Source organism: Puma concolor, chromosome A3 (genome assembly GCF_028749965.1).
Source record: "Puma concolor isolate L17-30 chromosome A3, mPumCon1.1.hap2, whole genome shotgun sequence".
In the NCBI taxonomy this organism is placed as follows: Eukaryota; Metazoa; Chordata; class Mammalia; order Carnivora; family Felidae; genus Puma; species Puma concolor.
Window position 1 is genome coordinate 78,108,766 of NC_141669.1, and position 17,084 is coordinate 78,125,849.

General features: G+C 50.0%; 1 protein-coding gene across 6 annotated transcripts in view; it reads left to right on the forward strand.

Annotated features, from left to right (window-relative positions):
• Nucleotides 1-17,084, forward strand: part of THADA (THADA armadillo repeat containing) — a 327,427-nt gene that overhangs the window by 275,857 nt on the left and 34,486 nt on the right. For all 6 annotated transcript variants that reach the window (XM_086701217.1, XM_086701218.1, XM_086701219.1 and 3 more), the window contains one exon: nt 1,217-1,348. In XM_086701217.1, coding sequence (XP_086557343.1) covers nt 1,217-1,348 — 132 coding nt within the window. The remainder of the gene's footprint in view (nt 1-1,216; nt 1,349-17,084) is intronic.

Consider the following 17,084-nt stretch of genomic DNA (forward strand, 5'->3'; position numbering starts at 1 on the left):
TCTGAAAGACTGTGTAAAATTTAAAGCCAGATTTATAACAGAAAAGAGAGAACAAAACCCCAGAGGGAACGTTGGTGTTCTTGGTTTGACTAAAGCACTAGTGACTCTAATATCAAGTTCTCCGTGGGCAGATGAGGTCCTTAGACCTAAGGAGAGTTCAACAGGATAGGCCCCCATTGAAAGGCTAGGGATGATGAGTATGGTCTCCTGTGGCCCTCCCATTGTGACTCTGCCCAAGCCTGGGCCCACCCCCTATACACCATTTATCCTTTCTGTGAGGCCCTGTCCACCTCTCACCTCCCTCATCAAAGCTGCCTGGGGCACACCAGTCCACTGTGATCTTTCCCTGCTGTGAGGCACAGCCATGCATTTCCATCTGTGATTTCTTTTTAAATTTTTTCATTTTTATTTATTTTTGAGGGAGAGAGAGACAGAATGTGAGTGGGGGACAGGCAGAGAGAGAGGGAGACACAGAATCAGAAGCAGGCTCCAGGCTCCGAGCTGTCAGCACAGAGCCCGACGTGGGGCTCAAACTCACAAGCTGTGAGATCATGACCTGAAGTCAGATGTTCAACCGACTGAGCCACCCAGGGGCTCAGGGGCATATACTGTCTTTCCCTACCCCATTGTCCGCAGCAGCACCTAGCATGGGGACCAGCCAGAGTTCCTGCCCAGGGGCAGTGGTGGTCAGATAGTGGGCTCCACATAGAGGTGGCACAGGCTGGCGTCTTTATCTTTATTGTGCATGGTTCTCTGCCCTTTTCAAAAGTTCTTGCTCCCCAAAGTATAATCTTGATTGAAACTTTGCTTTCAGAATTTATAAGCTCAAGCAGTCACTCAAATCAACACTGGGCTAGTTTCCCTAAAGCACTCTTTATGCATAAAGTTTCATTCCTGAGAATCGTGAGTCATTGTGGACAGCTGGGCCTGGGGCCTTAGTCAGCCGGGCCGCACCTTGTGGGGAGGCTTGCCTGGGGCTGGTTGCCTCCAGAAGCCTTCCCCTCAAAAAACAGACCTTTCCAAACCTTTCCCCTTAGGGCCCTCTCTCTTCCAGTGTTTATCTGACTGCCAAGTCTTCCGTTCTTGCAGTATCCAGGAAGAAAGGAATGGCTGTTGCTCATTAAATACTGCCCTCTTCCACCCTAGATTTGAAGCGGTATTGGTACCTGCTTGTAAATTGAACCCTAAGTCATTTGAATTCCTTTTGTCTTCTTAGAACTGCAGGATACACTTGCTCTCTGGAGATGTGTCCTCACCCTCCTGCAGAGTGAGGAGCAGGCCGTCAGAGATGCTGCCACGGAGACTGTGGCAACCGCCATGTCACAAGAAAACACCTGCCAGTCAACAGGTACCTCGTTCTTACCCTTTTTTGCAGTGCCTTATTGCTCTTAGACAGAAGTTGGCATACTTTTTCTATAAATAGCCAGAGAGTGAATATTTTAGGCTTCATTGGCCATTTGGTTTCTGTCTCGACTTTGCTGTTCTAGCGGGAAAGCAGCCCTAAACAATAGGTAAACATGGGGTGTGACTGTGTTCCAATAAAACCTTATTTACAAAAATAGGTGGCTGCCCAGATTTGATCTGTTAGCCGTAGTTTGCTGACCCCTGCTCTGGGACATCATAGAGAAAAATTATCTTCGAAGATAGAAATCTAATAAACAGTGCCTTTTGCTAGTTACGTGGTCATCCTTTTTAAATAAGGCCAAGTCTTGATTATCTGTGTGGTTGCATAACCCAGGAATCGTAGATCCATCATTTTGTGCTTCTGTGAGTTTTTACATGTGGCAGAAACAGCTGAGTGTGAGTCAAGCTAACTTGGAGCAGAAGCAAGGTCACACCTCTGGACGAGTGGCCCTCTGGGAGGGTGACCGCTCTGGTGGACTTGGGCTCCCTGCACTTGGGGTGTCAGGAAAGATCTCTGGGTCAGCCATCCCAAGGAGAAGCAAGAACACCATTTGGAGGCAAGAGGTCATAGGCTGAGCAAAGAAGTTTACCTCAATAGACAGCAGAATGGGAGGGGGAATAGCCATGCAGGGTCTGTGACCAATTCAGGGTTTGTGACCAACTCAGGGTTCCTCGTCCCAGTGGCTGACGATCTTGGAAGCTTCCCTTGGAGTATGTGAACATCCTCCTACCAGAGTCCTGTGTTGTAATGGCATATATGGGAGAAGCTGACTTTTTAATCATCTCTTGGTGGTGCTGCTCCAGAGCAGGTTTGGTCAGGACCGGCTTCGCCTCTCAGTGGGAAGACGTGCAGTTTGGTGCGCGGTAGTGATGCGCAAGCGGCCGTCTCCCCACCCCGTCAGAGTTCTTGGATATGTAATTCTGCCGTTAGTGATTCATTCCACTTTCCAGTTGTGTGTTTTCCTTAGAAGGACACACAGAGCACCCAGCAATTGCTCCGTAAATATTTGGTGGAATATAACACTCACTAGATTTCTCTAAGACCCTCTCCACCAAAAACAGGATAGGTTATTGCATATTGAAATTCATTAGTGGACTTAGTCCCTCCTCATCTTTATAGTTATTGCCCGACTACTTTTATTTCTTTCAGAATTTCTTCAAGTTCACCTATAGTAAAAGAGTATTACCGTGTTCCCCCCCTCTTCTAGTTTGAAGTTTTCCTCAAGAAATACAAATTAATAATTATATATTGAGTGCCTTTCACATGGAAAAATCCATTTATAAAAGCCTCTGAGAGGGGCGCCTGGGTGGCGCAGTCGGTTAAGCGTCCGACTTCAGCCAGGTCACGATCTCGCGGTCCGTGAGTTCGAGCCCCGCGTCGGGCTCTGGGCTGATGGCTCAGAGCCTGGAGCCTGTTTCCGATTCTGTGTCTCCCTCTCTCTCTGCCCCTCCCCCGTTCATGCTCTGTCTCTCTCTGTCCCAAAAATAAATAAATGTTGAAAAAAAAAAAAATTTAAAAAAAAAAAAAAAGCCTCTGAGAGAATAATAAATGTAAAAGGCTACCTATCTATTTTTGTATTCCTCACCGTGACCTATGAAAAGAGGATCTGAGGTGTGAAAAAGACAAGCAATCTGTAACAGTTAAATGTAGTATATTACCATGAGGTGCCTGGGTGGCTCAGTTGGTTAAGCATCTGACTTTGGCTCAGGTCATGATATCGTGGTTCACAAGTTCAAGCCCCACATCAGGCTCTGTGCTGACAGCTCAGAGCCTGGAGCCTTCCTTGGATTCTGTGTCTTCCTCTCTCTCTGCCCCTCCCCCCCCCCATACTCTGTCTCTCTCTCTCTCTTTCTCTCTCTCTCTTTCTCTCAAAAATAAATTTAAAAAACACTTTAAAAAAATAATAAAAATAAATAAATAAATGTAGTATGTTACCCTGGACCAGATCCGGTACTAGAGGGGTGAAAAGCAGTACAGGAAGTTTCTAGAACAACTGATAATGTTGAAATACTGTCTGTAGATTAAGATCAATGTTAAATTTCCTGAATTTGACAACCATACTGTGGTTTTGTAAGAGAATATTTTTGTTCTTAGGAAATATACAACTGAAATGTTTAGGGGTAAAAGAACACAGTGCCTGCTAGTACTCTCAAATGGTTCAGAAAAAAAACTGTGTGCATATAAATAGTAGACACGGATGTGGAGTTGCCATACCTGCATCTTTTCTGTATGTTTGAAATTATTTCAAAATAAAAATGTCTTTTAAAAATCCAATTCCACAACTTGAAAACACCAACACAGCATATATCGCTAGACCATCCGACTGGCTTATCAGCAGTCCACTGTGTCGTGACTCCCCCGCTGTGACTCCTTTCCCCTGAATTATATAAAAACATCCTGCCCACCCCTTCCCTTTTTTACTCATTTTTAGTGAATTTTTGCTTCCAGAAAATCAGACCCAAGCCAGATTCTTCAAAGGTCCCAGCAACGTATAATGTCACCATGTGGGGACATTTGCTCTCAGCACTTCCCCATGTAGTCTTTATTCAGCCTGGTAGCAATGCGTAGAACCTCCATAATACAACTTTGATTTTCTCGAGCAAAAAATATACATCCATTTCTGCTTGGGACTGAAAAGTAGCCAAAGCCTGAGGATCACCCTGATTTTTCGCTTAAGTCGGAAGTTCAGCCAGCTGATTCGTGAGAACAGTATTGTCTTGTTTTGACATCTCTCAAGGATATCAAGCAGCTGATGGGAACCTTTCACATTCCTTCAGCAGCAGGGATTTTGTAGAATACACCACTAATGGTTTGCTCTATGGTGTTCAAAGTTAGTTGTCACTCCTGAATCGTGAATAGCTTGCAAATACATGTCATTCATCTTGTCCCCAAGTCAATGGTTTAATGAATGCCACAGTACAGTGTTATTACTAAATCATGGTAGTATTTAATGTCTTCGATGAGGAAGCTAAATATTGTTAAAAATAATAAGAATTCTCACTTTTCCTCTTAAGAATAAAATAAAACACAAGGACTCCCTGCCTCAGATCCCATCCTACAATGAGGGCTGGATGTGGACAGAGAACTTTGCGAATACACTGTGTAGTAGCATGCCAGGGGCACAGGGACATGCAAGGTGCATCTTGATTGTGTGGTCTAGGGAGGTCCCTGAGAGTGGGGCTGGCCCAAAAGACAGGATAAATGGGACACAGCTGGGAGCATTTCAACAAAGAAGAAGCCGGAGCCAGAACTTGGAGTCAGGGGGACCTTGGGAGCTGACTGGGGAGCAGAGTGGCCTCGTGTGGCCAGGGGAGTGGAGTGGGGGATGAAGCGGGAAGACAGGGCATGCACGGTTGGGCTGACTGTGAACACCAAGTTAAGGACCTCCTTCTGTCAGTGACGGGAAGCTGGAAAGGGCTTTAAACAGGAGCAGCGCTGTCAGCAGCGTGTATCTGAGGAGCTGTTTCCGGCAGCGGTATGCGAGATGGCTCTGGCTGGGGTGAGGGTGGGAGACCGCTGGCAGGGAGACCAGCTGGGAGTGGGTGGCGAGAGTCCTCACGAGCCGCTGTCCCTGGGGACTAGATAGGAGAACATGGCAGGTAGACTCACCGGTTTGCAGACTGCTGCTGGTGCTAGTGGGAGGTGGGAGAGAAGGGAAAGCAGAGAGGACTTCTAGGCCTCAAACCTGTGAGCCTCTGGCTCTGAGCTGCAGCCTTCCAGGAAATGAAACTACCAGGAATTGGGAAGGGTCCATAGAGGCCACAAGGCACTGTGATCCAGGACACAATATTCTTTAGGCGCCGGGGAGAGGGGTGACAGAAATTGCGAGGGCAAAAGGGGGCCTTTATCTGCTATAGGAACAGAACGAACTGTCTGGCTCTGTCCTGCCCTGTGCAGCACACTGCATAGTTATCCTGGAAACCCTGGCATTCCTTAGCAGGGCAGGGGCTGGAAAATACAGAAGAAGACGCAAGCATTAAATCATGGTTTCACACTGCATCCCTAGCATGTCGCTTTGCACACGTCTGGCTTCAGGTGTAGATTTGTGGAACCATTAGTTGATGATTCTGAGACGCCTGGAGAAAATAACCTTGTGCCCAAATAGTCCTCGGGAAGGTGTGTGTGTGTTGTTCACATTTATGCCTGCTGACCTCCTGCACGTGCTTCATCCCACACGGCCACCTGGAAGGTGAGACTCACAGCCCATCAACTCTCCGAGCACCCCGGGGGCTCTCTCAGCTTCACCAGCTCTACCTCAGGAAGCCCCAGCAGCACGACGCTCTCCACCTCCCTACTCTAGATCAACCACAGAGCGCCCCGAGAGGGACAGCAGAGATGGTGTTTCTAGGACTCAGCAGTAGGGGATTGAAATTTGCAACCAGGACAAGAAAGGGTATGGGCAGGGCTCCAGGTGAGGCTCCACCTTCTTTCCCTGCACTGACCTCACTTCCAGCCTTGAGTGGCTGTGGAAAGAGCTGTAGTTTTTAGAGTAGGAATTACCTATCAGCTCTGTGGCTCCTGCTTTCCTGGGCCCCCCACTCTCACCTGAGCAGCTCACTCCCATCCGTTCTGTGCACATCAGCATTTCATGTTGGATTCCATTCGAACAAGGGCTTCCACTGGGCAGGGGTGAGGGACCAGCCTGGACAGTGTTTACATTTAACTCACTAAATGTGTGTGATTCTCCAGTTAGGCAGAGTTCTGGGTAAAAGCAGCAGGGGAGGAATTGAAAGGGCTCCAGACCTCATACCTATCGTCAGTGTTTAGGTTCAAGAAGGATGACTTCTTGGGAGAAACTTCTCCTGTAAAAAATGGAAAGGACTTTTAAGAAAGACAAACAGGCATGCACACACAGGGAGGGAGAAAGGAAGGGAGAGAGAAGCAAGCCACCTGCTCAAGCACAGCTAACTGGTAGTTCTTCTCCTTGGAGTCTTGGTGCCCTGAGTAATTCTGATCCCTCTCTCCCACCAGGTCTCTTACCCACAAAAATCATGTAAAACTTCTGCTCCTCCTGCCAAATAGAAATCTTCTGCGGTGACACATTCAGTCCCACCTATAACACCCCAGCTTCCCAGGATCTCCCCTTCTCCGAACCCCTGCTCTATTTGGTTACTGAATCACCCCACATTGCCATTCATTTGTCTGCTCTCCAATCACTTTCTCTTTCGTGTGTTTTTTTTGTTTTTTTGGTTTTTTGGTTTTTTAGCCTTATCTTCCTAACTTGCCCGTGAGTTAGAGACTGTCTCCTATTAGGTACATCGTGGGTGCTCAGTTTATATTGATGGACTTCTCTTTGACCACAGTAGGCCACCTAACAGTCAGTAACTGGTCAGTCCCCAGTTCCTAAGGAGACTGGAGCGCCCTCCGAGCTAAGCAAGTGCTCCAGAACAGGCAGCCCGACTCTCTGGGCGGGAATCCGCTCCAGCGACAGCTGGAACAGCTGTCCTGAGTGACCACTGTCTGGGTCTTGCAGGCTAACAGTTTGCAGCCCTTGTAGTGCTCAGTTCTTCCTCACTCCTACCTCTCAGGTCTGGGTCTCCTGATTGTGGGGCCAGGGAACCAGCCCGGGGCTGCAGGGACCGCAGCCCCCAGTTACCCAGGAGACATGGCAGGAAGTCCGGGCTTGGCCTGAGGACCCTTGGAGACTCCAGAATAACAAAGGAGCTTAGCAGGGAGGCAAAAGGGCAGAGCAGGAGCAGAAGGTAGAAAAATTGAGACCTAGAGGTTGGAGGAGGGGGCCGTAGGCAGGTGGCTTTGTGGGCAAAATTGGAACAGTCAGCTAGACTAGGGCAAGGTGAAGAAGAAAAGACCCGATGCCTGCCCAATTTCCCCAAAACTGTGTTCCTCCCCCAACACCCACGCCCCACCCCCTCACACACGTGCGTACGTGCACAGTTGCCACACACACAGAGCCCGACAGCATGACAGCACCAACACATCTCATAGGCTCCAACCCTTGAGCAAGCACGTTGGGAGGCCAGGTCACTGTGACATTACACAGCGGCCCCGCAGTGACACCCGGTCAGCAAAGCCCCAGGGCTGTGGGCCTGAGTCATGGGCAGCTCCACCCCCGGAACCTCTAGGACTGTCCGCCAAGGCCTCCTGCCCACCCAGCTATGAGCCTGGGGGGGGGGGGGGGTAGGGAGAGGCCCCCTGCTGTTTTCAGTTCCCTGGTGGTCCTGGGAGAAGAGCCCTCACAGTATGGCCTACCTCCTCCCTCTGCCTCCCTGTAGCTTCTTCCCTAAGTTGCTCACGTACACTGTCCACAGTGTCTCTTCTGTGCTGGGGTGCCAGAGCCGGCCCCAGGCTCAGAATTAGAGGGCTTTCTGCTCCCTGAGTGTAACCTGATTTGTCTATACCAAGTACATTCTTCTAGAGAAGAATGACCCAAATCAGATAACCACTGCACCAGAATGAACCTTCACACTGTGTCTCCAGGCCTGACCTGCCTCTGTCATTTCTTTTTGCCTGTTTTTTAAATTCTGAATTGTTTTCTCAATCCCCCTTTCATGCCTGCCTAGATGGTCCGCAGCTTTTTTCTCTTACTGTTTAAGTATGAGGCAAAAAATGGTGACATCAGGCATATTCGTTCAAGAAATAGTTACAAAGTGCCTGCCCCCAGGCTTGTTTCATTTGCTGGTCCAAGCCACCATCACCTCTCTCCTGGGCTTCTGCAGAAACCTCCAGCCTGGTCTTCCTGCCTTTGCTCCTACCTACCTGCAGTCCCTTGTCCGCGAGGCTGTTAATGGGCTCTTCTTAGGAAGTAAGTCAGATGATGGTGCTGTCCTGCTGTGAGCTGTCCCTTGGCTTTCCTTCTCTCTCAGAATAAAAACCAATTCCTAAAGTACCATAGAAAGCCATACCCGAACTCACCCCTGCCTCTCTGCAGCCTCATCTCCAACTATGCTCTCTCCTTCTCTCTCTCTACTCCAGCCACTCCAGCCTTCCTCGGGGTTCTTTAACTCACCGGGCTCCTTCTAGCCTCAGGCTCTTGGCACTAGCCACTTCCTCTGCTTGAGGAAGAACCGGGTCTTTCCTGGTTCCACACAGCTAACCTCCTTGTTTCAGTCTCTGCTATCTCTGCTTCCGTGTCACCTCCACAGAGTCTGCCTCGACCACCCAGTTTAGAGCAGCCACCTAATCATTTGCTGTGACTTCACCCTGATGATTTAATTCTCCACCTAGTCCTTTCACTGTCTTCTTTTATTGTTTCTTTACTTTGTTCTACGTCTCCCTCCACCAGAATGAAAGTTCCAAGAGGGTAAGATTTTTGTCTCTTCTGCTGGCTGCTGTATTCCCAGCACCTGGCGCATAGTAGACGCTCCACAAAAACTGCTGGACGATCAGTTGGATGAACGAGTGGAGGAATGTGTCAACTGCAGCAGCTAAACACAGTAAAGAGATGAGTGTTTTCAGAGTCAACCTAAGGCAAGGGACGCAGAGCTCTTCGGATTCTCTTTGTTTGTGAAGTTGTCCTGAGGTGGTATCCTGAGGTAGGCCCCCTGTCTTCCCAGAGACGTTAACTCAACAAGGAACTGAGCACGTGCTGAGGCAAGGCCACTGTGGCAGAGCCAGATACTAGCTGTACCTCTCTCTCATCGTTTCATTCTGTCTCACACCAGATGGAATTCCTTGAGCAAGAGTTTCACCCATAGCGGCCCATGGGCCTGGCACTGGGAGGTGACCAGCCAGGGGAGAGTTCCAGTAGATCCTCAGGCCCTGATCAGGGGACTGGGGCCAGTGCCAAATGGATCCATCTGGAAGGCCTTGAGTTGGGGGCAGTAGCTCTGAGAATGGGGGCGCCTTCCTCCTGGGGCCTCTTGTGGTAGTCTCTTCCCCGCTCTGAGTAGGCCAGTGGCAGGGGTAGGGAGACACAGAACATTACCCACCAGGCACTCTTCCTTCTTTTAATTCTCCCAGCCACTGTGAGATATTTTACTTTTGGCTCCATTTTAAATATGAATCACCTGAAGGTCAGAGAGTTGAAGCAATGGACCCAGGGTCCCGTGCAAGAGAAGTATCGAGGCAGCGTTGGAGCTCAGGTTCCATAGTGACAAAGGCCTCGCGTTCGGCACTTCCTCTGAGACAGACAGGGGGCTCTAGGCCCAGCCCTCTAGGTTTGGAGCCTAGGAGTTAACAGAGGAGGGGTGTTGAAAGTCTTCTAAATTAATTTACTGTTGTTGTCTTTGAAAGGAAGACACTAGAATCAACCCAGGAAAATGGGCTTAGGGACCCAGGAGCTCAGGTACACAGAGCTTGTCCTGGGGAAGGCAGTGGGAGTTGGCTGCAGCAGGGGGGTAGGGGTTGGGGGGGGCAGGAGGTCCTACATCAAGGCTGATTTGTCCCCATTTCCCAATCCCCTTCTTAAAGGGGATCACAGGGCTTGAGGGTTTTAGCTGTGGAAACTGAAGCCAAGGGAAGGTAAATGATTGCCCCCAGGGTCACATAATTAGTGGGGAAAAGGTCTATAACCCAAACCCACTGAGACACAGAATGGCACTTCTCTCTACTGCTCCCCAGGCCTTGCCCTACAAAAAAGAAGTGACAGAGGGGCACCTGGGTGGCTCGGTCGGCTAAGCGTCCAACTTCAGTTCAGGTCATGATCTCGTGGTTTGCGAGTTCAAGCCCCACGTCGGGCCCTATGCTGACAGCTCAGAGCCTGGAGCCCATTTCAGATTCTGTGTCTCCGTCTCTCTCTGCCCCTCCCCCACTCGCACTCCGTCTCTCTCTCAAAAATAAGTAAACATTAAAAAAAATCCTATAAAAAAGAAAAGAAATGACAGAAACGTAGGGGTGCCCCTGAGAATAATCTGGACTCCTGGGATGGGGTCAAGGCGTGAGGTAGGTGCTGTGGGGTAAGGGCAGAGGAGAGGGAACACTGCCTTGGAGAGAGGGCCTGGAGGAGCTCCAACCTCACAGGGGTGGGAAGAACAGCATGTTCTACCAAACCAGGCATCTCCCAGCAATAAAACCACACCCTGCAGTGAGCCCTGGCGCTCCTCGGCCTTGCTCTCTCCCGGGCCTCTCTCTCAGGGTCTCTGGGTGTTCGTCTGTATCGTCAGTAGGGTTAGAGGGGAGGAAACCCAGCAAGCTGGGAATCTCGATTCTGACTCCCAGCAGGCCCCTGGCACCACATGAAGAGGGTGAAGGGAAACCGCTGTTGAAGGAGGGTGGCTGTCAGGAGCTGGTCCTCTCTTCTCCCAGTACGGCTCCACTTACCGTGCACCAAACTGCCTGCCCCATCACCGTGTCCCCGGAAGCCTGGCCGTGACGTTCACCTGCGTCTCAGTGAGTGCGTCACTGGCAGCTGTCCCCCCCCACCCCATGTGCAAAAGTAGATGCGAACTAATGCTCCCATCTTCATTCTGGCAGCAGGCTGCCGCTGCCACTGAGTACCCTGGCTGAGCCTGGTTGCTGGGGTGATAGGATTGTTTCCATGGCCTCCCGGTGACTAAGCCCCAGAAAGACAACAACAGGCTCCTCTCGAGGAAATAAGGGTCAGTTTTGCATCATTTTGCCTCCACTGTTGCTGCTCCTGAAAGCCAAGCTCCCTGGGCCCAAGGTGACTGACCCCTGAGGGTGACGATAAGCCCACGGTCTGGGGCTCAGGCTCTCTGGCACTGACGTGCTTAGTCAGGACAAGCCCAGTGCCCGGTGATCCTCATTCTCCTGCTCTGGCCTCAGCTCCAGTCTCTGTGTTTTCCCCTTCTGACCTCGGGCCCCCTCACTTTCCTCGGCTAGGCCACCCCAGGATGCAGGATTCCTCTTCCAACTATTGCGAACAGTCGGGGCTCCTGGATGGCTCAGTCGGTTGAGCATCTGACTTCAGCTCAGGTCATGAACTCACGGTTTGTGAGTTCGAGCCCCACATCGGGCTCTGTGCTGACAGCTCAGAGCCTGGAGCCTGCTTCCGATTCTGTGGCTCCCTCTCTCTCTGCCCCTCCCACGCTCATGCTCTGTCTCTCTCTCTCTCTCTCTCTCTGTCAAAAATAAACATTAAAAAAAAAATTGTAACTATTGCAAACAGTCTTCCTTCCTCCTTCTAAGCCCGTTTCAGGAATTAGGGTCACTTCTCTGTCAGGGTGACCCATCTTCATTCACCCCCAGGGTGGCCAGCTGCACCCCCTCCCACTCCAGCTTCAGGCCAACTCCTCAGGGAGTCAGCCCTTCCCCAGCACTCCCTCCACGCCTTTCATCCACATAGAGCAGCGTGCAACCACTGTACCAGCCCTATTCTGTCCACCTGCAGACTGACCAGAGGATGACCTTCTTCCTCCAGGCCCCCAAACCAAATGAGTGTCAGACCGGGACTGTCACAACATACCTGCCCAAGAAAGTCTATCTGGGCACTATAGTAGCCCCTCGTTCTTCAGCATCCTGCTGTTATCCCAAGAGGTGTGAAAGGTAACCAGAGCCTGTAAAGCCCTTGTCCTGCCCACAGAACCCCACGTTCTATCCTCAAGTCTCCGAGCATGATCACCTGGGCTTCCTTGCTCCAACAGCTCTCCTTTGACTGTAAGAATCCACATGGTAGAAGCTCTCGTAAGCAGGAGAACAGGATGGGAGGTGGCTCTGGTGGTGACAGCCCTTCACGGGGAGTACCTGTACTCATAGAGCATGCGTGTACATTTAGATGCGCGTGTAGGCTGGTGTGTTGTACACCTGGAAGCCTTTCAGAGTGGCTCTCTGTAAAGAGGACACAGAAGCCGTTTGGACGTGAACGTGTCCATGGGCGTTAGGAGGAGAACGGGATTGGAGGAGATACACTTCGGCCAGTTCACTCCCGCATCATCTAAATGAGCAGGAAATCCTCCCGTAGTTCGGTGATCCAGGTTTTCCAGGGTGGTTTCTTGTGAGCTGGTCTACAGGAGCAAAGGCGGAGAGCGTCAAGAGGGAATCAGAGACAAAGGCTGGCCTTGACTGCAGCTTGCCCGCCCCCCACCACCCCCACCACCACATTTCCCTCCCCCCTCACCCCACCTCTACTTCCAGCCGAAGTACTCAAGTTAGTAGAGTACAACCAAGGGTCTTACTTGGGCATATCTCGAGACAGACTTTCTGAAGTATTTTCTCGGCATTTCAAGCATGAAGCAGCTGGTGTTTTGATTGGGGTATAGATCTGGCACCTGTGACAGAAACCCAAGTTAAAAGTAGCTTGGACAAGTTAGTGGCTTATTTCTCCCTCCTCACATAAAAGGTCCACAGGTCACCAGGGGCCCACCGCTTCTTGCTTGGTGCTCTGCCGTTTCCAGTAGGCACCGTCCTGCTCGTGATCCAGACGGCAGTTACAGCTCGCACTGCCACGGCCACAGCCTAGCGAGCAGGGAGGAGGAGGGAAGGGAAGGCCCACCTGGGCGTGATATACACCACGTCCAGCAGTGCCTCATCAGCCAGGACTCGGTCATGTGCCACATGGCTCAGCGAGGGAGGCTCGCAAAGATGGTTTTGAACTAAGTGGACGTGTGTATAGCTACAAAGTCTATTTCTATGTAAGGAAGGAAGAATGGATTTGGAGACATAGGACCTTCACTTCTTGCCGTTTCCCATCTTCTTCTTTTCACACAGGTACTAATTAACTGAGTTCCTAGAAAGTCCTGGCTGCTTGCTAACAGCTGGGGACACAGAGATAAATACGATAGAGCCTCTGGCCTTAACTGTTGGGACTCTTCCCTCTCAGGTGTCATTCCTAAAAGTCAACAGGCTTCCCTTTATTGGCATCCACATTTTTTTTAATAACTCACATGACCGTTTTTATAAGAAAAGGCAGTAAGAAGCAAGGATTCTCGTCACAATGTTTTTAATAACGTGACGAATTTAATTGCTTATCCCCGTTACATTTCTTACGACCACACACATCGTGCAAAAAAACCCCAAAAACAAACAGGAAAAAAACAAACGCAAAACTTTATTAGAAAACAAGACGGCAATTTTGTAATTGCATTACCCATAGAGAAAGTTATCTCTTTAAGGCGGCCATGGCGGGGGGGGGGGGGGGGGGGGGGGGGGGCATCCTTAGAAAAGACCCAAGAATGGGAACTTAGAGGAGAGAGCCCCGAGGTCATCTCTCTGCACACACCCTGCGAGTTCCCTCTCTGTGGATTTGTCCATATTGGCCTTGTGGTGTGTCATCAACCTACATAAATGTTGCTGGTTCCACAAGGCCCAGCCCCCAAGGCCCTCCTTTCCCACAAAGCCTCCAGGCCTTTGTTCTCTCTCTGTCTCTCTCTCTCTCTCTCTCAGACCCACACTGTTTAGCTCTTATATTGTTTCTTGGTTATGAGCCCACCCACACTGTCAGCTTTTTAAGGACTGGGTCTCCATCCCAGTGAGGATGGGCGTGTTAAATTTTCACGTCAGGCTAACCTGTTGCCCCCGAAGCACGGTTTAATGTGCGCATGGGGGTTGAGGTGAGCAGCTACCTTTGAGTGGAAGGCCCCTCCCCAGCCTCATGGCAGACCCCAGGGCACCTCATGATCCAGCACTGGGCCTCGAGGGTCAGGCTAAATTGGGATGGGTTGACAAGGGCTCCCCAAGCAATGCATTCCCATTATGCCAGAAAATGAAATTCCCCTCTTCTTTTAAAAGCCAGTCATAGGGGCGCCTGGGTGGCGCAGTCGGTTAAGCGTCCGACTTCAGCCAGGTCACGATCTCGCGGTCCGTGAGTTCGAGCCCCGCATCGGGCTCTGGGCTGGTGGCTCGGAGCCTGGAGCCTGTTTCCGATTCTGTGTCTCCCTCTCTCTCTGCCCCTCCCCCGTTCATGCTCTGTCTCTCTCTGTCCCAAAAATAAATAAAAACGTTGAAAAAAAAATTTTTTTTTAAAAATAAGTAAATAAAAAAATAAAAGCCAGTCATAGACTACTTGTTGGGATGAGCACTGGGTGTTTTACGTAGGGGGTGAATCACCGGGTTCTGCTCCTGAAAACATTATTGTACTATATGCTAACTAACCTGAATGTAAATTAAAAATAAATAAATATATTTTTTAAGGAAATAAAATATAAATAAATAAATAATAAATAAATAAAAGCCAGTCATGGAGCAGAGTGGTTCTGCCTCAAAGTCGCAAGTGTGCTAATTTGTTTCAAAAGTAAAAGAAAAATCCTATTCTTGCCCCCTCCTCCTTAATCTGTTCCCAATGAGAGCTTTGAGGAGGAAGACCCCCCCTCCCCCCCCCCCCCCCCCCGAACCTACTCCGTTAAGCAACTTGATTTCTGCTGTGGAGAGGGGCTGGGATGGGGCACGGAGGTAGGAAAATATATGGAACCTGACATAGAAGATTGGATTTTTTGTTTGGAAAAGGATGCGGGTTGTTCTCAGGTTTTGAGTTCCAGCTTGGGTGTGTTTGAAGAAGCAGAAGCGGGCGGCACCTCGACCCACAGCCTTTGTGGGCTTTTCCTTCCGCGCCTCCTGCCTGGGTCGGTCCCTGCGAAAGACTCCTGGCTTGGCAGTCTGGCCAGAAAACCTTCCTTCGTACATAATTCCCCAGGGGAGACAGGAGTGCTAACAGACGTTTTAAGTGGGAGCCGAGCTGCCTTCAGCACTGAGGAGAGCGTGCACAGGTCCGGCCCTGGAATTTCCTTGCCGAGGCAAGTGAGCCCTCTTCAAGCTTTCCGTTTGGTTACTCTCATTTTATTATTTCTCTAACCTCTCTAACCAGCAGGGCGACTGAGGCTCTGCTTGTGGGTCCTGTTTTTATTTTTCACACTCTATTTTTATACTTTGAAGCTGCGGTTGTAAAATATACACTCAAAAATGTTGGCTCTGCCCCCACAAGACGCAGGAGGCTGTCCAGATGCACAGTGTGGGGACTGCTCCCCCGAGTGTCCTGCCTGCACCCCTGGCCATTGGGGGAGGGACAGGAGGGACCAGGGGACAGCAGTTTCTGTGAAAGACGGGTCCAACAAGGAGCAGAATGCTGACCAAGTAATGTAGACTTGACCCTGAGAAACTGTCAGGAATACTTTTCTGGTGGCTTCCCAAGCACACAGTGAGGGGGTCAGAACCCTTAGAAGCAGAATTGCCAGTTCACTGTAAAGGGTTCATTCATCCACATACGTACAGTTGTCCTGGCCCCCATCTTCCCTCACCATCCATGCAGAAGGTGTGTGCAAGTGGCACTTCGTAAAAACAATGGCAGTGAGGCAGTCTCATTTGTTTCATTCACCACCGTTTGCTGGAAATGGTTGTCACATTCATGCTACTATAGAGCTTAGAAAACGGGCATAAGAAATCTTCCCAAGTGCTGACCTTCCCTAGTTTCTTCTCTCGCCAGTTCCAACCCCTCCCGTCGTCTTTTTTCCTTCTTCTCCCCCAGGCTCCTCCCTGTCCATCCCTCCCTCCAACCAGAATGCATCTGGGAATCTCCTGACGTTCCCACCTTGGCTACCAGCAGTGAGGGGTCTTTTTTAACAGACTTGTCCATAAATCTTAGATTGTTTTTCATCTTTGAAAAGGCCGCTTCTATCAGCAAGTCGTTATTCACATGTAAGGGGCAGGGGAAAGTTCACCAAATTTCAAACTTCAATTTCTTTTCACTCCATTTTACAACATCCACTCCCCAGAAACCACAGAAATTTAAAAATACCAGTCCCAATAGGCGAGGTGCCCCCTGACATAGCCTGTGAGAACCAGGGCCGGCCACCTGGGGATGGGAGAGGGTGGGGAGGTTGGCCTAGATGGAGCTGGCTGGCTCTAACCCAGGGGGGGACAATAATTTCCAAGTCTCAGAGAACTAAAAGCCCACTGTTCTCATTCTCGAGTGGTGGATTTGGTGGGCAGGGAGATTTGGGGAGATGGGTGTGAATATTTATAAGGAAAGGCTTAATGCAGCTGTTACTATAAATTGAAAATAAGGAATATAGTATAATGTAGCTAATGGGCTAGAATATACTTCAATTCCGTGTTATACCAGCTCGAGGAGAGTTGAAGATGAAGCCATCAGTTTGGAGCAGATGAGAAGAGAAAGGAGGTGGGGGTATAGAGAAACAGATTCCCAAAGGCCTGGCTCTTTCTGTCTTTCTGCTTTGTCATCTTCAGCACGTTGGCTTTTGGCCTCATGCTTGTTCTCATGGTTACAAGATTGCAGCTGTACCTTCAGCCATCTCCCCAACATTCTAGGTAGGAAAGAAGGGGGAAGAACATAAAATTTTCTTATCCCAAGGTTCCTTTCATCCAGGAAGAGAATATGTCCCCCAAAGCCCATCTCTGTTATGTCTCCTTGGCCAGGACTAGGTACGTGGCCATCTTAGCTACAAAGGTACCAGAAGGGGCTAGGCATATCACCTGCAGGTGCACACATCACCTCCCAGAACAAAATTGGACTTGTGTGTGCAAGGAAGAGGGGGTAGCTACTGGTGGGCTACTAGGAGAAGGCTGAGTATGTGCCCAGGGAGTGCCGTGACACGCCTAAGCAACTGTAGAAGTAGCCCTCGAAAGGAGTGGACGATGGTGGGACAGAGTAAGGACAAGAGCTAAACCAGAGAGGGCCACCTCAGGGGCCAAGAATGCCCTGCCAAGGACTTGGCTGTCTTTGGGAACCCAGGAAATCACTACACATTACCCAGAAGAGGAGAGGGGATGCCAGTGCCCCCTAAAGCAGTGGTTCCACACCCCCGTGTGTACACAGGTCATATGAGGATCTTGTGACACAAGCTTTGGATTCAGTAGGTTCAGGGAGGGC